Raw genomic sequence first — 20,640 nt, 5'->3', positions numbered from 1 at the left:
AGATTTTATTTGTGATTACGTGCTTTTTTTTTTTAATATTCCTTATGTTGGAATAAAGTTTGATTTGAATCACTGATATTAAAGAATGTGGTGGTTTTGCAAAATCACATAAATGAACATTCGCGTGATGTGCTACAGCAAGTGCGAGCTCTGCTTCACGTTTTACCTGCAAACAGCCACAATTTTGTAGCTTCTTAAAGGGACACATACCCCATACCCTAGGGATACACCCCTAGCACATTTCTGTTGGTATTCGATGATGACTTTTTGCAGCACTAAACATTTTCCTGAGTTGTTTAAAAGCTATTGGATACAGCAGACGTACACTCCAGGAAATCCATGTATAAAGTGGAATTTGAGGCAAAAAGGTGATTCTTTGTTGCGCTCATTTGCATATGCCTACCCAGAATCCCTTGCAGTAGTAACAGCACTGCAAATGTGAGATTGTTTTGGGGAAAAGAAAGTCTTATTGCTTCTTTGGTGGATGCAGATCTGTGTTTAACAATATATTTACTATTATTTATATATATATATATATATATATATATATATAAATCATTTCCTATTTTTTAAAATCTAATTTGAAAGCTTATTTTTTTTTTTTATTCTTTATTTTATCGTGCATATATTAGACATATAACATCTACGCCAGCAATGCCACAATAGCTTATGCCAGAGTTTACATATTCATAGAAAGACAGTTGTATGGCATGAATTGACAGTGCACATTTTTTAAATTTAAGAAGATTGGACAGTAGTGTAGTGTAAGTTATAGCGTGCTTGGCTGTAGGAGCTTGTCCACTGATTAGGTTAGGCAGTGTCCTAGACATTTGTTAGTCATGTGACGTTTAACCCCTTAAGGACACATGACATGTCTGACACGTCATGATTCCCTTTTATTCCAGAAGTTTGGTCCTTAAGGGGTTAAAATTAAAACAAGCGTATGAGATAGGAGTAAGAGACGTCTAGTTCCATGAGAGGTAATATGGTTAGATATGTCATATCCACAATTGTATGGACAATACAGAGTGGAAACTGCGCAGAGGTACAGCAGTCAGCATGAGTAGGGTACATGTGCATTTCTATACGCAGGCAACCACGAGTACTAACATATGTTAGGTGGTCTAAGGAGTAGCTAACCGCATTTTTATAAGTAAGTAGATTAGTGTCACAAGCTCTGGAGTCAAGAAGTGAAATAACTATCTTCAAGTAACACGTTAAAGAAACGAGATTTAACCACATGTTGTCAGTTCCCTTATTTTAAACAGAAGAGAAGTCATTCAGTCGCTTTAGAAGGGCACCAACCCCATCTGAGTTAGTAAATATTTGCTGTGTAAGGATGAATAAACATGCTATGCTTCAAGCTGATGACATTAAAACACCCCAATGCCCCACCAACAGATGTTAAGTCCCAATATCCCTGGCTATGGATTGAGGCAGGTATCTGCATGCTCAGTGTGGCCCTTGGTGGTGTGCTCAGTCTCTGGTGTTCAGTGTCCACACCTTGAAGGTTGAGGGCTTGTCTGCCGGGTCTGGTTTGCTGTATGCAGGTGCAGGGACCATGGAGATTAGGTCTAGCATGTACCGATGTGGTGTGGTCCTGTGTCCCCGTTGGTCAGGCTCTCATGGGCAGGTGCGTGGGGTCTGCCCTAGATTTGTGGGGATTGCATTCCTCGGGGGGGCGGAAGGTGACAGGCTCCCTGATGCGAGCTAGCAGGGTTGTAGATACCGTCTTTGTAGCCTACCTAGGTCTTGGGATCTCCTCTATGGGTGGAACTGCAGGGTGTGGGCCGGGATCACCCCCACCGGCCCAGAGGGGGGGGGGGGACCAGGGCCCTGTCCGCCACTCTGAGGGAGTCCGTCTGGATACCGTCGGGCAGGATAGCGGGGCAGCGGCCGTCCACCTCACTCACCGCGTGAGTAGGCCTCATCCCGTGGGGACGACGTGTATCTCTCCAAGGGACTGAAACAGGTACTGCAAGCCTCTCCTCGGGTTCAGTGCTTCCTCGTGTGCCGGCCCACCGCATTTGGTCGTCCAGTAGGACAGAGTATTCAATTTTTCTGGCTTAAAAGGCATAAAGTTGTCGGAGCCATTGGGTCATGCGACCAGCCAGCATGGCGGTCAGGCCCCGCCCCCTTATTTGTTTTTTATTTATATTTATATATATATATATATAATAATTTTTTTTTTTTAAATTAATGAAGAGATGCACTCTCAGGACTTTAAAGTAAAAAAAAAAAAAAAAAAGAGGATTAACTCCATTTGTATTATCTGTGTGTGTGACTTTAAAGTGAAAAAAGAGGATTTATTTCATAGGTATTATCTATTTTTGTGTGTGTGCGTGCGTGCGTGCCCCAAGCGTTGCTTAAATCCCCATAGGAAAGCATTTTCAATGCTTTCCTATAAGGGGCTTTCCAAAAGGTCTCGCGGGCGGGATCCGTCTTGGCCACCAGCCGACGTAATGCAGAGGAGGCAACCCAAAGTCTCTCGGCGGGGTCTCAGGTAAATGACTGAAGGGGTTTTTACCCCTTCAGCAACCGGGGATTGGGAGGGAGAGGGGACCTGCAGTGCCAGGAAAACCTATCCGTTTTCCTGGCACTGCAGGACCCTCTAGTGCCCCTCTCCCTCCCACCCCCCATCCCAAGTTGCTTAAGGGGTTAAAATCCCTTTAGTTACTTACCAGAGCCAGCGCTGATGTCCCTCGGCGCTGGGTCAGGCTCCGCTTACGCTCCTCCCCCGGCGGCGGGGGGGAGACCTAATGCTCATGCGCGGCCGTCAGCGGGGGAGACCTAATGCGCATGCGCGGCAATTGAATAATGCTTTCCTATGGGAATTTCGGTGACGTTGGAGGTCCACACATAGCGTGAAGACGTACAGCGACGTTATGGCACACTTTTCATGTGCTATAAACACGGAAGTGCCCTCTAGTGGCTGTCTACTATGAAAACTGCAATAATTACACTTGCAGGGTTAAGGGTAGTGGGAGTTGGAACCCAGACCACTCCAATGGGCAGAAGTGGTCTGGGTGCCTGGAGTGTCCCTTTAAAACTAGAAACCTGCAGCTTTTGAAAGCTGTTTTTAAATATACCCCAAAAAAATGTTAACTAAATGTATGCCTGTTATCATCGGGGTATATCTACTAAACAGTGTTTTTATTTATTTTGGCAATGGAGAGTCCCTTTAAAAAAAAAAAACAATTTCAAAATAAGCTCACATTTAGAATCCTACAACTGCTGCACTTCCATCAGGCAAACCCTTCCCAGACCATGAAAAGATCCCACCATTCTGATCTATGGATTTTTTTTTAAATTTTTTTTTACACACCTATAACCCTGTGTTCAGCATGGGTTTATGGGGTATGTATTTCATACTGTTAGTAGACACACTGGATCTGCTATCAGATTGTTCACAACCTGTTTCACAGTTTTGTTAACCAGGGGGGGTATGCAGTCATCTCCTGAGCCAAAAAAAATCAATCCCTTATGTGCGGGTCCACAGCTCGGGATAGGTATGCATCTGCAAATGAGGATACAACACAGCGCCTCTAATCCTACTGATCCAGTATTATAGGACAACGGCAACTTCAAGGAGACACAGACCATCTACTCTATGTCCTGAACTTGTGTTGTTATGGTGCCTGCCCATTGTGACATATTGTTATATAGAACAATTTGAGAACAAATCAGCGAACTCCACTCCATTTCATGGTTCACAAGGGGTGAAAATGAGAAATTAACAAATTCTCAATCAAACAAAAATCCCCAGCTCTTACATTCATCTTGACTTTATGGGGTTATGTTTTTGCCATATCTATCATTTATTATTTTCTGATTTATATAGCGCCATCAGATTCGGTAGCGCTGTACGATGACCCAGTTCACTGTTTTAGCGAATAAACCCGTTGGTGTCATTTAATATCTTCTGGCATCTAACAGATTATATGGTCTGAGAGCTTATTTTCCGACTTGTATCTCAGCATAGATTTTGCTTTGTCAGTTCACAAGAATTCTCTCTCTTTATTTAACAGTCTACTCTTCCCCACCTCCTATATCTTACAGCCCAGCACAATTCGCCAGCACACTTTATATTATAAGATATATTCCTAATAGCCGACGGACTGTGGGTTTATTAAACACAAGCCTTGCTTGCCTTCGACATAATGCTTGTTTGTTTGTCTTTTGTCTTCTATTGATCTCTAAGTAGTTACGTTTGAGATGGTTTTTTTTCATTGTACTTGCCCAGGTAGAAAGTAACTATTAGTTAATCAAAGCATGTCTGTGGATACAAGCCTTTCACACACAATAGTATCCACCTGAGCCTGTTCAGACTCCCTGGGGTGAGGCCTAATTGTTCCTGCAGCAGCAACAGCCCTGTGCAACTTGTTGAATGCAAACAGAGTTTCCATGACAGCGACAGCAAAAGACAGAGGAACAACCAAAACTGTTCAGTCCTCTGTAAAGAACAGCACCCATGTGCTGGGTACACTTTCATTCCTAACCCCCAAAGCCAGGCCCCCTGAAAGAAAATGGGCGAATCGGCCCCCACAGACAAGAGATTGCTGTTTTTAGAAGATTATGTACTAAAAACTCTGAAATTAAAACCAGATCGCTGGCAGAAATGCGTCTCGACAGAAGAAAACAAAACGATCCTTCAGGACTTCTTGGAGAAAGCGGATCAGTTACTGCTGGTGGTGGCTTTGAATCCTGCGGGGCAGCTGGTCCCCACGTTAGATTTCCCAAAAACCAACAAAAACAAATCCGTTTTCTTTCTGAAAAGGAGCAGTGCGTTCCTGAGCGCCGACTCCATGAAGACCGGCTTGATTTACGGCGATCTTTCCTACGCCCCCCTTGATCACTTCTCTGCCTTGGTGGAAGAGGTAAGATCCCCAATTTTTAACTGTGATTGACTTGGGTACCTATTGAAAATGGCACACGGCGAACTCGAAATTACAATTAAATATATAGCGCCAACACATTCTGCGGTGCTGTACAATAGGTAAACAAGGCGAAACAATTATAGCAAATCATGATTGATATTCGAGGAGCAGCAGGCGAAGAGGGCACTGCCCAAACAAGCTTACAATCTAAAGCAGGGGTAAGCAACCTTCGGCACTTCAGATGTTGAGGACTACAATTCCCATAATGCCCTCGCAGCCATAATGTTAGCAAAGTACCAGGGGAGTTGTAGTCCACAAAATCAGGAGTCCCCAAAGGTTGCCTAATCTAAAGGAAAAGACGTGTGTTTTTTGGAAGGACTACAGAGAAGTGTCATTTGATAGATGCCATAAATTAATGTGATTATCTGTATTACATCTGGGCTTGTCAGAACCACCGTGTATTCCTGGATAAATATTCTAGTTTATGTTAAGTAAATTATGTTGCAGGAGAGAAATGAAATAATGTTAACAGAGGAATGTCCTTGATTAGCTAATTGATTGTTCTTCTCCAGCACATGAATTCTGCATACTGCAAGGCTGCACGTTCTCTGTGCTGCCTATTGACAGGCAGAAATAATGGGTGTCCATCAAACCATGCCAACATTCCTAATTACACCTAACATACCTAGACAACAAAGGTGGAACGACCCCGTCTCACCTTTTAAATGACATTCCTATGGAAGATACCTGCTTTTATGTGTCGCTCCTGCATCCATTTAATAAATTACTCCAAAATACAAAATGTATCTAAATGGGAGATGTGAGCATCCCTTTTATCCAAGAACCAAAAACAATCTAAAATGTGGTGTGTTTTTTTTTGTGTGTGAAATTAAAATAAAAAATTGGTTTCAATCTCTCTAGCATTGCAAGTTAACACAGAATGCCTCTGCAGTCTGACTGTGTTGGCTGAGATTCTAATAAATCTCTGCAGAACTGCACCTGCTTTAGGTGTCTGGGAGCAAGTTAGGGTTATCAGATCCACCAAGAGTTCCTGGACAGATACTACCGTACTTATACATGCTGATAGGCAGAACAGGGAGTGGGAATTCCTATAGTATGCAACAGTCATGTGCTGCAGCAAAGAAATCGAATTAATCAAAGATAGATCCTGAAGAGTATGAATCCTATATACTATAAGGCATCACTTTTCATGAGCTGTTCAACAGCTTGACGATGTAATGTGTTTATGAAAACATAGTGGATCTAGCACCCATAATTCATTCAAGGTGTTACTGCCATGGTGCCGTGCAATTAATGGATAAAACATACTTTTAAATGTGCCCCCCACCAGGCTGACAAATGGCACACTCTACAAGGGGCACAGACAGTCATCACAAATGAGAAATGACTTAGAATAAATCATAATTTTAATAGCAGTAATGGGATGATCTGGTTCTATTCTAGAAGATTTCCGTGATCAGGGAAGAGTTTGCTAATCTCTCTCTTAAAAACCCCTTCTGTCACTTACCTGGGTTCTGCGCCGATGTCCCTTGGCGCTGGGTTTGGTTCGCCTTCACTCCTCCCCCGCTGACGTCAGCTGGCGAGGGAGACCTAATGCGCATGCATTATTTAATGCTTTCCTATGGGGATTTCAGTGATGTTGAAAGTCCTCATACATGGCGTGAGGCTGTCCAGCGTCCGTTAGGCGACCAAAAGTTGCCTAAAGACCCGAAAGTCCCTCTAGTGGCTATCTGGTAGACAGCCACTAGAGGAGGAGTTAAAGGGACACTAGGCACTCAGACCACTTTAGCTCAAAGTCCCTCAACCCTACAGTGGTAATTTATTGCAGTTTCTGAGAAACTGCAATAATTACCTCTGAGGATTAACTCCTCCTCTAGTAGCTGTCAAACAGCCACTAGAGGGACTTCCGGAATCAAAACGGAGGCGGGGTAGGAGCGTGGGTGGAGCCTGACCCAGCACCAAGAGACTACAGGAGCAGGAGGGCACGAGGGGGGAGCACTGCAGGAACCTATAGTGCCAGGAAAACGGGTTTGTTTTCCTGGCACTATAGAATCAATTTAACCCTAGCAGGTAATTGTTGCAGTTTATTAAAAACTGCAATAATTACCTGCTCAGGGTTAAAGGACCACTATAGTGCCAGGAAAACATACTTGTTTTCCTGGCACTATAGTGCCCTGAGGGTGCCCCCACCCTCAGGGTCCCCCTCCCGCCCGGCTCTGGAAAGGGGAAAAGGGGTAAAACTTACCTTTTTCCAGCGCTGGGCGGGGAGCTCTCTGCCTCTGATCCTCCTCCGTTCCGCCCCGTCGGCTGAATGCTCATGCGCGGCAAGAGCTGCGCGCGCATTCAGCTGGTCGCATAGGAAAGCATTTACAATGCTTTCCTATGGACGCTTGTGTGCTCTCACTGTGATTTTCACAGTGAGAATCACGCAAGCGCCTCTAGCGGCTGTCAATGAGACAGCCACTTGAGGATTTGGGGGAAGGCTTAACCCATTTATAAACATAGCAGTTTCTCTGAAACTGCTATGTTTATAAAAAAAAATGGGTTAACCCTAGCTGGACCTGGCACCCAGACCACTTCAATGAGCTAAAGTGGTCTGGGTGCCTATAGTGTCCCTTTAAAATTTTGTTGTTCAGCCTATCTAGTCCTATATATGATTTGTTATGTTCGGTTCAAATGCATTTTTCATATATTCATATATACATGACTTCTCTATATAAAGGTTAAGAAGTAAAATAGGATGCCTGTTTATAGAGCTGCTATATTGGTGTGGCATTCACAAGGACTCTGTGCCATCATATAGCTGCTTATAATGGTGCACATCATTGCAGCATGGGGTACATCACTTTCACGATGAATTGTCGTGAATTTCAAGTTTAAGGTCAAAGTAGTCACTGGAATAATAGCTGACTGGGAGAATTTTCCCAGTTTGGCTACTGTGACCTTAAATTTGAAAGTCCCTTTGGATTTCCAACAATTCTGACTTTAGTAAATATTGACAGTCTTTAGAATACTGTGCACAACATTTTGAATGCAGGATTCCCTGTTTCCCAGCAACCCTAATGGCAACATTGTTTTCTGAATACCGCTCTATTCCAGTGACACTCGACAATTAAAAAGCTCTCTGTGATTGATTGACATGCCTTTTCTAACATGTTTATTAACTCAGATGAGAACTGTTAAAAAATCCCCAATTTAGGCCAGGTTTGCCAATTTGGAAAAATTCTTCAAGTCAGTTCTGTGTTCAGTTAAACTATTTTGGCCTTGCGTTTGAAATTCACCTTGTTAGAATGTGAGCTAAACTGCGTGACCCTGGCAATCACCAGGTTTGCAGAACAAGTTTTTTGTTGTTGTTGTTTTTATTTAAATCTAATATGCGGTGCTTAGTGTAGGTGCAGGGGAAAATAAACTCCCATTATTCTCAGCCTCTTGGAAACTTGGGTGCTAGTTGGAGTAACAGGCCAGAGCATCTCCTGTTTCTCTGAAGGGTCGAGGGCATCACTCTTATTCCTTCCCCCCCCCCCCCCCCCTCCTGTTAAACTGCTCCACCCTGTGCTCTTGTGACGCACCATTGTATATGACACACAACATTCTATTATATATTGTGTGGTTCCAATTTGTAGCACAGGTTCTTTATATAAATGTTAGGTATGATATTTTGTACCAGTAATGACTTGTCTTTAAAAATATCTGTATTACCTGTGAATTCCATGCCACAAACAAACAAGCTTCCTCGGACTGATTTCTTTTTTGGCAGCTTAGTTAGTTTTTTTTTTTGTCAGCGTGTTTTGCTGTCATGGTGACTGTGTCAATGCATTCAGTTAGTCTTTAACCCATCTCCTCTCCCACAGAGACTAATGACTTTTTTTTTTCCATTGCTTTGTTCACCCCTGTGACACTTTCATGGTGCTGTGTAGTGTGTAAGCTGTAACTGACGCTAAAGCAATTAACAGAGACATTTAGCTGGTTTCCACGGTGATTGCTCCATTCGAAGAACTTGTTGTCTTCATACAGAACCCTCTGAGTGACATCCTGTGGTTTGACGCAAAATTTAGAATCTTCTTTAAATATTTCTATTAATTGTTTAACAATATAGAGTCAAGTCTAGCCCTGGGTGTTTCTTTGGAAAGAAAGAACTATGGTGAAAATGGTCCCCTATGTTTTATATAGATGACGCATTAAAATAATGCAAAAATTAAATAAAGAAAAATATTATCAAAGTTTCCTATAAATGTACTGTTTAGAGAAGCTGGCTGCAGTTTCCGATATATCCCTCCCTTACTAGAAATGAATGCTCCAGTTAGGGGCATAACCGGGAAACTCTCGGCCCTGGCATTAAAATAAAAGATGGGTCTCCGCTTGTTGCTCCCAAATAAGCAATGCACCTTAATGGGATGTATGCGGTGGCTGAGTGTGAGTGTGGTGGTTGGCGGTGTGGGATAAGATTGTATGGTGGATTGGCTGAGTGTGTGTGTGTGTGTGTGTAATGGTATCATTAAAGGAACACTATACTGCCAGTAATACAAATGTATTGAACTGTGTATTTTGCAACCGCAGTTTAGGATCCTGGCCCCCCTCGTCCCTGGTTTAAAAAAAGTGTAAAACTCACATTTTTTCAGCGGCTTGCAGATTTTTTGTGGCTGGTTCTGCCCTTGCTCCGCCTCCTTGTTTGAGGTCACCAGAACTGATCATCTCAGCCAATCCAGTGACTTCCCATGAGAAAAGCATTGGGAGGCTCTTGTGCATGCTCACCAAAACACCACCCTGGCAAATCAGCATCTCCTCATAGAAATGATTTGTGTCCTGGGTCCACAAAACATTGCATTGATACAATAGGATACAATATTAAATAATATACAATCTCTCTCTCTCATACATACATGCATACAGTGGGACCTCGGTTTACAAACGCCTCGATTAACATAATTTTCAGTTTACAAATGAAAATCCATTGAAAATAATGCCTCGGTTTACAAAAAAAAATTGCAATACAAAGCAAGTTTCCCCAGGATGCATTGCACCTGGGAGGTTTCTAGCAACGCTCCCTGCATCCCGTAGCCTGTAGGTAGCACGTGGCGTAGAGTGTGGAGATGTTTGAGCGGCTTTTGCATCGAGTTTTGGAGCAATTCTGGAAATTGTTTGCAGTTGTTTTGGGACTTTTTGGTGCATTTCTCAAGCTGTGGAAAGGTAGGGAGCTGAGCTTCGACGTTTTCATGCCTTTTATTGTGTGTTCTGCATTGTGGGTTGGTTTCCATGCCAGCTCATTTTGACTTTTTTCTGACCTCCAGAACAGATTAGTTTTCAATGCATTCCTATGGGACACCGCGTTTCGGTTTACAAATTTTTCGCAATAAGAAACGTCCCGGAGAACACATTAAATTTGTTAACCGAGGTCCCACTGTGTGTGTGTGTGTATATGTATGTGTGTATGTGTGTGTATATATATATATATATATATATATATATATATATAAAATATATATATATATATATATAAATTGTATGTATATGTATGTGTATATATATATAAAATTACACACACAAATATACAAATTTAATACATAACAAGTTATTATTATATTTTTATATTCAACCATGACAGGTGCATTCTGTATTGAGGTATATTGCCACAGATCTCTTAAAAGATGTTAGATTGAATGAAGGTTTGACTGTGTCCCTGAGGTTATTCCATAATTGCGGGGCTCTGTAGGAAAATGACGATTGAGCCACTTTATTTTTGTATTGCGGTATGCTAAATATTGTGCTAGTACTGGATCGGAGGTTATAGGAGGTGGGAACAGCCGGGGAGAGCATTCTACTCAGGTAGGGTGGGAGCTTCCCAGAAATGCTCTTATGCACAAGGCTGGAAAGATGAAGAGTGTGTCGGGATTCCAGCGAAAGTCAGTTTAGCTCTTTTAACATGTCACAGTGGTGGGTAAAGTAATTATATTCTATTACAAAGTGGCAGAATTAATTGTATAACTTATTAAGTTTATCAAGGTGGTATTGTGATGCGGGTGCATACACTACATCCCCATAATCAATGACCAGCATTAGCATTTGTTGCACTATCCATGTTTCCTTACTGTAGGGTTTAGGCAGTATTTGTTTCTGTACAGGTAACCTAGTTTGGGGTAAAGTTTTGAAGAGATTTTTTTCAATGTGAAGGCCAAAGGATAGATTGGGGTCTAGCAACATACCTGCTATTTGCATTTGTTCTGATACACAGTTGCTGATTTTGTAGTCTATGTAATTCTTTGTTCCAAAGATCATTGTAACAGTTTTGTCAGTGTTTAGGAAGAGTTTGTTATCCGCTATCCACGTTTCTACCTCTGTGAATTGGTTTTGGAGCACAGCTTGGGTTTACTAGCGTACATTGCAGTGTCGTTTGCATACATGTGTACAGTTGAGGATTTGCAGACGTTAGGCAGATCATTTATAAATAATGTGAATAGCAGGGGAAGCGCTATCAGAAATGGCCACATATTGCAATAGGTCTGAAACATACAATCAAAACCAGGTTAGCGGACGATCAACAACGAGTTTTTACGTTTTTGCAAAAGAATGCCATGGTCTACTGTGTCAAAGGCCTTGGCAAAATCAAGAAAAATAGCTCCAGTTAAGTCTCCTTTTTCCATGCCAATTTGTATGTCACTGCAAACTTTTAAGAGGGCAGTTGAAGTTGAGTGATTTGGACATAAGCCTGATTGATCAGAGGTCAGATAATTTGATCGTTGATAATATTCACATAGTTGCGTGTGGACGCATTTTTCCAAGATTTTTGACAATACCGGGAGCAATGATATCGGGCGATAGTTAGATACCAAAGTATTATACAACCAGGTAACAAGCTAGAATGGCGCAATGTATTTTAAGTGACTAAAAATTATATATAATAAATAGTAGCAGCACCTTGTAAGTGTAAAAGCTCATAAAACACTAAGATACAAATGATTCAAACATAAAGTGCGCTGTGCCTTTAAATAACTGTGCATTCACAAACTTGTGCAAAACACAACACTCATAAAAGTGCTGAAGTGCAAAATGTGCTAAATAACCAATACTGTGACATATATCATATGCACTATTAATTACACAATATATTAAAGTGCAAAAACAATTTTTTGATTGATAAGTGCTAGTTTGTGAATCAATCTGATTAATTAAGCATACAAACCAAAATTGATAAGGGTAACTTGGTTCTCCACATCTAAAAAAAAAAGGAGACAAAAAATACAATAGTATAATACTGTTTGGTACTTATGAATATTAAGAAAATGTGATATACACTCACAAACACAGAGCAGGTAAAGAAACTGCTCAGGCTATCCTCGCATATTCACTGTTACACAGTGTCTCCAGGGAGTGGACTTCTTGCAGATTCCAATAGGGTAAAAACAATTGGGCGGCCGTCAATATAAAATACATTTTATTGATAAAATATTCCGCAGACTTATGCAGGCTGGATTAAGATCGCTCAGACTTCACTTCAAACAAATCAACAAACATCCGGATACCGGTATTCTGGATATCATGAAAATTGTCCCACAGTCTCTCGAGCGTCCAATCCCCCTCACGTACTGCGTGCTAGCGTTCATTTTCACAGTGGAGGGTTGGGAGTGGATTGTGGGGTTTGTATGCTATTTAAGATCTAATATTATTTATTATTATTTAAGAGACCTCTGGTGGGTGCAGTCCACGTAAATGCCCTTCCTGTCCAGCGCTTATGCAAGGAGTCAGAGTGCTGCCACACTAACCGACTCATTCTTTGAGCGCTTGAACATAATACTAAATGCATAGCAATATACTAAATAATGATTTTGCAAGGGGGCACTTGCATGGCATGGGCCCCACCTGGACGGGTGGAACTCCAGGACACAGTCACAAAAAACACCTTTGCTACCCTGGTAGTTTTGCCACTGTCCCATTCTGGTCTATAGGGACCAGCCAGGAGTGTATGAGAGAAATAGTTTATCCCCAGAATCGGTTTCACACGTCACATAGGACGAACTGAAATGCCTAATCAGCTGATACGATCCATACTGTGGCTGCTATCAGTTTACATATACCCCTTTTTACAGGTTTTTTTAGTTGTCCACATAGTTGTCCACATTTTTAGGATACTAAGCTGGTGTACAATTTGTGTAGGCTTTATAAGCAGGCTTATTGAGTCTTGTAGGGGAGTAACCGCATGCAGTATAAGCTTCAATGAACCACATTAGCTGATATTTAAATATGCACATTTTTATAATTTTAGATTCTCTTTTACAATGTAGTTACAGTGCTGCCTTGCATAGTGGTATTCTTATTTACAAGAAAATGCTGTAAGCGGGGTGTGGGTGGTTATTCAGACTAGTGTTGAGGTATAGATAGGTTATATCTGCACGTTAGCTAGTCTAAATGTTCCAGCAGTGCATTGCTGTGCCGGGTAAACAGGCTGGTGCAGTTTATTTAACAGTGATGGGTACAGGCGAGGTTTAAGTAGCTTGTAATTGCAATGCTTTTTATCACTACCATAGACATTAATAATTATTTTATTGCCTGCTATCTATAATAAGAATATACATGTGCTTTATTTTCCTAATCACGTAGGTTTGTTCTAGTACAGAGGAGGCGTCACTATCCTGATACCATTGGTTTGTCCATTGCTTTCAACTCTAAAAAAAAAAAGTCTAAATAATGTAGCTAAAATACTGGGGGCTGACTGATGCCATAATTTTTTTAATGAAATGTTCACTTCTGGATGGCCACTAGGTGTCACTCTAGTTCTGTGTATGAGTACATCAGTGAAACCTACAATTTTTATATTTTATTTATTTCACTGTGTAACGAACTGCTTTTGCAGACTTTTGTTGCTGGAAGAGAACGAGCAGAAATGAATGATGATTGGGCAAAGATTAGATGAGCTCCTTTTAATGGAACTGTGTGACGAAGTGAATCGAAATCAGTTTCCTTAGAGAGATGCAACAGTATTTGTACCATATTTATTTGTTTTGTGATATGTATTTTGCAATTAAAGGTCTCCGATTCCTATACTCCACTGTCTGCTGGCAGGCAATTATAGTAACTGCTCTGGGAGCTTTGCAGATTCAGAGACATTAAAGAATATTAGATAATGGGGTGTAATGACTGTTTGCCCACATCTTACTTGAGAACATTAATATGTGTTCTGCAAGTCAATTGTGAAAACCTACGCGCAGCTTTCATGACACCAAACACGAAGCAGAGTCTTTGGAGTACATTTACTAAATGCTGAACAGTACGTTAGAATATAGAACATTGAGCCATCAATAGCAGATTGTACAACATTCTCTCAAATTGACCATAGCTACAACTAGGCTAGCTCGCTGTTTAATGTAGTTTTTCTTTTTTATTTACAATTCGATGTTTAGGGAATTAATTCTATCCAAAAAATAATGCATGTTTAAAATTATCAGGATCTTAAATTTGAGAAAATACTGTTGACTTCATGAACTAAACTGTCGGATTGTTTAGGATCTGATATTTGCAGAGTGTCAAGTGCAAGTTGCTTTTTAATCTTTGAGTGGATATATTTATAAATTCCGTACCTGATTATTGGATGATCACATACTTCCTAGGTGTTCCTGTATAGGAGGGTGTCGAGCTTGGAATGCTATAACACAATGAACAGACAATCCGTATACCGGTCCTTAGAGTGGCCGCGCTAACGGTAGAGAAGTAAGGGAGAATGCTGATGTCAAAGACAGGAGAGATACGGATAAATGTTATAACAAGCCTAGGTCAAAGGATACCAGAGATCAGGTATATAGAAAGCTGACAAAATTAGTAATCAGGAACTGGAGATAGAAGGACTCACTCTTTGGCTACTAGAGCCACAACAGGGCAACATTTATTTGTTTTTGTTTCAAACAGATCAAAAGTTGAATTTCAATATGTTGCCATTTACTTTGGTCTTGACTTGTCTCTGTAGGTCGTGGTGCCAGTTCTAGCCAACCAGAAGAACCATCAGAGTTGGCCTCACGTGGTCTCCCAAGATGTCATGCGTCACGTGAACAATTTAAAAAGTAACATATATGTTATGATGGGTCAGTTTCATGGAAAAACCCTACTTCCTCTTCCAGCGGGTTCTGAGAAGGTGGAGTACGCGGATTATGAAAACGAGAAATGGTAAGTAGTTAAAATTCAGGATCTGATGTTCCTTAACCTTCTTCAGTTTTGCGTAGAACCAGCTTTTCACTGTTCTTAAAGCCCCGCTCTGAGAAAAGTATTAAATAAAAACTATTGTTCTGCAGACCTTATTATTTAACTGAAAGATGAGATGGAAAGGTTAAAGGATCTTAACATGTATAGCTTGGAGGAAAGACGAGACAGGGGGGATATGATAGAAACATTTAAATTCATAAAGGGAATCAACACAGTAAAGGAGGAGACTATATTTAAAAGAAGAAAAACTACCACAACAAGAGGACATAGTCTTAAATTAGAGGGACAAAGGTTTAAATATAATATCAGGAAGTATTACTTTACTGAGAGGGTAGTGGATGCATGGAATAGCCTTCCAGCTGACGTGGTAGAGGTTAACACAGTAAAGGAGTTTAAGCATGCGTGGGATAGGCATAAGGCTATCCTAACTATAAGATAAGGCCAGGGACTAATGAAAGTATTTAGAAAACTGGGCAGACTAGATGGGCCGAATGGTTCTTATCTGCCGTCACATTCTATGTTTCTATGAGAATCATTGGCATTTCTACTTATTTTTCACTTCTGAGATTATTCACTGACCTGGGAATTCTAGAAGTTGGGAGAATTTTTAGAACTCCGTTGTTTTGACCTTGATTCCCTTATGATCTCTCTGAAATTCCCAGTTTAGTGAATAACCACATGAATAAGCAATTGTGAGAAAAATTCTACTGTTTGAGCCTTCTTTGTTTAAACTTATGTATAATTAAAGGGATACTGTAGGTACCAAAATAATTTTAGCTCAATCAAGCAGGTTTAGTTTAGCTCTGTAGTCTTACTGCTTAAATCTCTACCACTACGGAGTTAAATCACTTTTGTTTCTATTTACACAGCCTTAGCCACACCTCCCCTGGCTGTGACTCACACAGCTTACATGGAAACAATAGTTTTATTTTCAATCTGATGTTAACTTTCTTTAGAAGTTTTTATCTGCTGCGAGTGCTGCTCTATAAATTGAACATTAATGACGCACAGGAGCCTCCTGTGGGATCAAGAAGGCTATTGACAGAGCAGGAGATAACTTCTAGATTAAACAAACTGTGCAATAAAGGAACCTAAAATATCTAGTTTAGTTTTCAGGAAGGCTGTGCAAGTCACGTGCAGGGAGGTGTGACTGGGGCTGTATTAACAAAGTGATTTAACTCCTAAATGGCAGAGAATTGGCAGATTTTTTTTAACAGCATTTTCGTATGCTACAAAGAGGAAGCCAGTCTTTGACAAGAAACATAAAACCATAGAATGTGACGGCAGATGAGAACCATTCGGCCCATCTAGTCTGCCCAGTTTTCTAAATTCTTTCATTAGTCCCTGGCCTTATCTTATAGTTAGGATAGCCTTATGCCTATCCCACGCATGCTTAAACTCCTTCACTGTGTTAACCTCTACCACTTCAGATGTTAACACAAGGGAATTGAACAGACAAAAATAGTCAAATTAAAACGTATTTCTCTCCCCATTTTGACTATTTCGGCCAAACATTTGCAACTTTTATTTTTAATTCTCCAAAACGACCTCAGTCTTTTATGTACTTATTTATTGAATACCATTTCTAACACTTTGTGATTCTGTAAATATTGTATAAATGTGGTTTCTCTTTCACCAATAGTAATTCTATAGATGTTTTTGGACCCCCTGACCTTTTGATTGTGTCAACATCCTTTTACGAATAGTGGGAGTAATACTGGGCGCAGTTTGCTCAGCCCTGTTTAAAGCAAAAAACCTCCTTACAAATTTGTAATCCTCTCATGTTTTAAGGCTTAATAAACTCTTAAAGGGACACTATAGTCACCTGAACAACTTTAGCTTAATGAAGCAGTTTTGGTGTATAGAACATGCCCCTGCAGCCTCACTGCTCAATCCTCTGCCATTTAGGAGTTAAATCCCTTTGTTTATGAACCCTAGTCACACCTCCCTGCATGTGACTTGCACAGCCTTCCATAAACACTTCCTGTAAAGAGAGCCCTATTTAGGCTTTCTTTATTGCAAGTTCTGTTTAATTAAGATTTTCTTATCCCCTGCTATATTAATAGCTTGCTAGACCATGCAAGAGCCTCCTGTATGTGATTAAAGTTCAATTTAGAGATTGAGATACAATTATTTAAGGTAAATTACATCTGTTTGAAAGTGAAACCAGTATTTTTTTTCATGCAGGCTCTGTCAATCATAGCCAGGGGAGGTGTGGCTAGGGCTGCATAAACAGAAACAAAGTGATTTAACTCCTAAATGACAGTGAATTGAGCAGTGAAATTGCAGGGGAATGATCTATACACTAAAACTGCTTTATTTAGCTAAAGTAATTTAGGTGACTATAGTGTTCCTTTAATTGGGGGGTTCTTTCCATGTGGATGTTACGAGTCTCCTATCGCCTTTGGAGACAATTCAGACACAGCTGTGATGTTAATTATGAAGAATCACACTGTAACATGACTGACCTTTTTATAACATTATTAACTCTTCCAACATCAACCCTCTATTCCATATGGTGATAAAATATTGATATATATATAAAATGAAAACAATTGTCAAATACAGTGGAATTTTTTTTTTAAGGGTTTCCCCAACACAAACTTTTTTTTTAATCCACGTCATCGCTAATGCTGACATTTTGTTGATAATCCCGGCTGATACGTAAACTCCACTTTTAAACAAAAGCCCCAAATAAATATTATGTAAGCTTCTTGGTCGAGGAGCAAATTTAGTATACCGTACATCGCCAAATAACTGCTGATATTGTTAAGTGATTGGCTGATGAAAACATTGGTTCATGTGCCTCTGTCTCTTCACTCTCTCTTAGCAATGACCTCTTGGATAAAACCATTGTACACTCGATTGAATCTGCCATTATACAATGGAGCCACCAGGTTCGAGGGGTGTTGAAGAAAGAGTCCTCTGAACCACTTTTACAGGGGAAGAACCCAACTCCCAACACAGAGATTGACTTCTGGAAGAACAGGTAATAGAGGGAGGGTTGGATTCGCTTAACAAAGGATGGATACAAAGTATTTTCACAGCTGTTGAACACCAAGTTTCACAATGTTTTGACAGCCTTAAGGCTAGCAAAGCATTCTGGGATATGGAATTCTAGAAAAACTGTAGAATCCACATTTTCACATCAGCATATTTGTAATTTGCATATTCCTTCAGTATTATTCAGTATTACTCTATGGCAGGGGTGCCCAAAAGGTAGATACCCCCAGATGTTGTAGAACCGCAACTCCCATGATGCTTTGCGTGCCTTTAGAATGGCAAGACGTCATGAAAGTTGTCGTTTTAAAACATTTGGGGATCTAAATTCTGGGCACCCCTGTTCTATGGCATGTGAAGCAGAAAGGCTTCTCCTCAGCTGTTGCAGTACAATGTGCATTAACCTGAGCTAGCGTTCATCTCGGCACAGTCTGGCTGCGGGTTATGTGAGTTGCAGTTCAGTTAGAAAGATCCTCCTGGCTGCCTCGGCTTAATGGCACACAAAGACTTGATTCTTGGCAGTTTACTTGTGTTTAAAATTGATCATGTTGTTCTAGATATGCCGACCTGGACTGTATTTATAACCAGCTGAGGACCAAGAAAGTGCGCAAGATGGCTGAGCTCCTTGAGAAAGTCCAGAGCAGCTATTTCCCAGCATTCAAAGCATTGTTCCGCGATGTTGTAGCAGGTGAGAAATGTGTTGGCACCTACTTTATTGGACATCCACATTCACAGCCCACTGTCTGTACTAAAATATCTAATATTAACTGACCTGTGACATCTCACCCTTAATGTTTGCATAACTATAGTATCGAGAGATTCTTCTGAAAGTTTTAGAGGTAAATCGCACCCACTTCTGAGTGATGAAATTGGCCCATGCCACAACGGAAACATTGTCTTGTAGTGGTTGCATTAAACACCCTTTGAGTGCTTGAGTGCTATGTAATACTTAGAACCTCTAGCTCTGAGATGCACTGTGTATGTAATGCCAATGTATAATGTATCCATGTACAATGAAGAATATGGAATATGTGGTCATATTTCCGGAGTGACCTGGGGGGATCCCCACTGTCTCTGGCTGAATACTGCGTATTTCCCATTGTACTTTAGGTCATGTATCTGCCTAATAGTTTGCTTGTTTACTCTATAGTCCATATGTCTCTTTCTGTTCTTCTTCAGCCTTGTCTGAAGCCCAAGACATTAATTTACACCTGAAACCCCTGCAACGCCACTTTGAAGAAATTGAGAATGTGGAATTTAATGAAGTGAAGCCACTAATTGTCCCTCTCCTACATGTGATGTGCTTGTTGTGGGCGCGCTCCAAATACTACAACACTCCCGCCCGAATCATTGTGCTAATGCAGGAAGTATGCAACCTTTTCATTCAACAGGTGAGGAACATGAAATGCGTTGGCATCAGGAGACTATACCTAGTGGTCTTGGTGACTATAGCGTCCCTTTAAACCATGCAATATTGGAGGAAACACCTGTACAAGAGTTAACAAAAACATTACTTACAAATAAGCTTTGCGCATACATTTGCAAGTAATGTGCCCAGTCTATTACTCTATTGAAAATAGTTCAAAGTACTTTTTTTATTAGTTTTCAATAAAAACTACATTATTATGCGTAAATTATTTTACCAGCACACATAATGTGATTTCACTTACATGCCTGCTTTGTGCATGTTAGCCTTACACATTGGACATTAGTATTAACCCCTGGATGTTGGGCTAAGGTAACATCCCCAGGACGTACTTGGAAACCAGAGTAATCTGAATGTACCTTTCCTGGTTAAATACTTTGTTATTATTATTAGCAATAGAATAGGAAGCTCCTTTAATGGTCTATCTAGATCCCCCCCCCCCCCCCAAGCCCAACCGCATGAGCGGGTTTGAAACGTTAGATTCGCTTGCCTTGCTGTGCTCGCCGCATTGCTCCCCATGATGCTGGCATCATCACCTGGCAGAAATTATCAAGATTTGGGGTGCTTCCTCTGTCAAGTGAGCTTATACATTAATAGCCTTTGGAGTGGTATCAAAAATGTGTTGTTTAAATGTACATTGAAACTTGGGATAGCATATAAACAATTTGAGCTGCATTTACTAAGGAACAAAAGTTAGGCCAATCCCTTTGCATCATTGCACAGGTGGTGTGCCTGTGCTCTTTGAAGGGTAAAAATGAAAAAAAGTAAAAAAAAAAAAAAAAAAAAAGTCCACAACAGCGTTCGTTTCAATAGGTTAATGATAGAGATGGTAAGGGTTTAATCTGAACAGTGTAACATTTTAATCTAAACATGCCAACTGGTCGCTCACTTTTATACACCATTACATTTTGTTCTTGAGAACTTAAATTACAAAGCATGACTCCGCAAAAGAAGGAGGTCTGCAACAAATTACTCAAGCTTATTTAGGTTAAGATAAATGATGGTGTCTTCCACCACTACTTCTGATTTTTTGTTTTGTTTTGTTTTGTTTTAAGTCTACAGAATATTCTGTTTGCCATGGACTTCTCTATTTGCTTTCATAGTGTGAACCAAATTGTATCCAATGAAACA

The 20,640-nt window shown here is 40.5% G+C and overlaps 1 protein-coding gene across 1 annotated transcript in view; it reads left to right on the top strand.

The window, feature by feature from the left end:
* Positions 1 to 4,433: 4,433 nt before the first annotated feature.
* The window catches only part of DNAH9 (dynein axonemal heavy chain 9), a 169,762-nt gene continuing 153,555 nt past the window's right edge, over positions 4,434 to 20,640 (top strand). Inside the window, exons 1-5 of the mRNA XM_063456071.1 lie at positions 4,434 to 4,877; positions 14,851 to 15,047; positions 17,914 to 18,072; positions 18,641 to 18,771; positions 19,263 to 19,474. Of these exons, the coding sequence (XP_063312141.1) occupies positions 4,527 to 4,877; positions 14,851 to 15,047; positions 17,914 to 18,072; positions 18,641 to 18,771; positions 19,263 to 19,474 (1,050 nt within the window). The 5' untranslated portion in view covers positions 4,434 to 4,526. The remainder of the gene's footprint in view (positions 4,878 to 14,850; positions 15,048 to 17,913; positions 18,073 to 18,640; positions 18,772 to 19,262; positions 19,475 to 20,640) is intronic.

Source organism: Pelobates fuscus, chromosome 5 (genome assembly GCF_036172605.1).
Source record: "Pelobates fuscus isolate aPelFus1 chromosome 5, aPelFus1.pri, whole genome shotgun sequence".
In the NCBI taxonomy this organism is placed as follows: domain Eukaryota; kingdom Metazoa; phylum Chordata; class Amphibia; order Anura; family Pelobatidae; genus Pelobates; species Pelobates fuscus.
The sequence above is the reverse complement of the archived record's forward strand: the minus strand, read 5'-3'. Positions and strand labels throughout refer to the sequence as shown.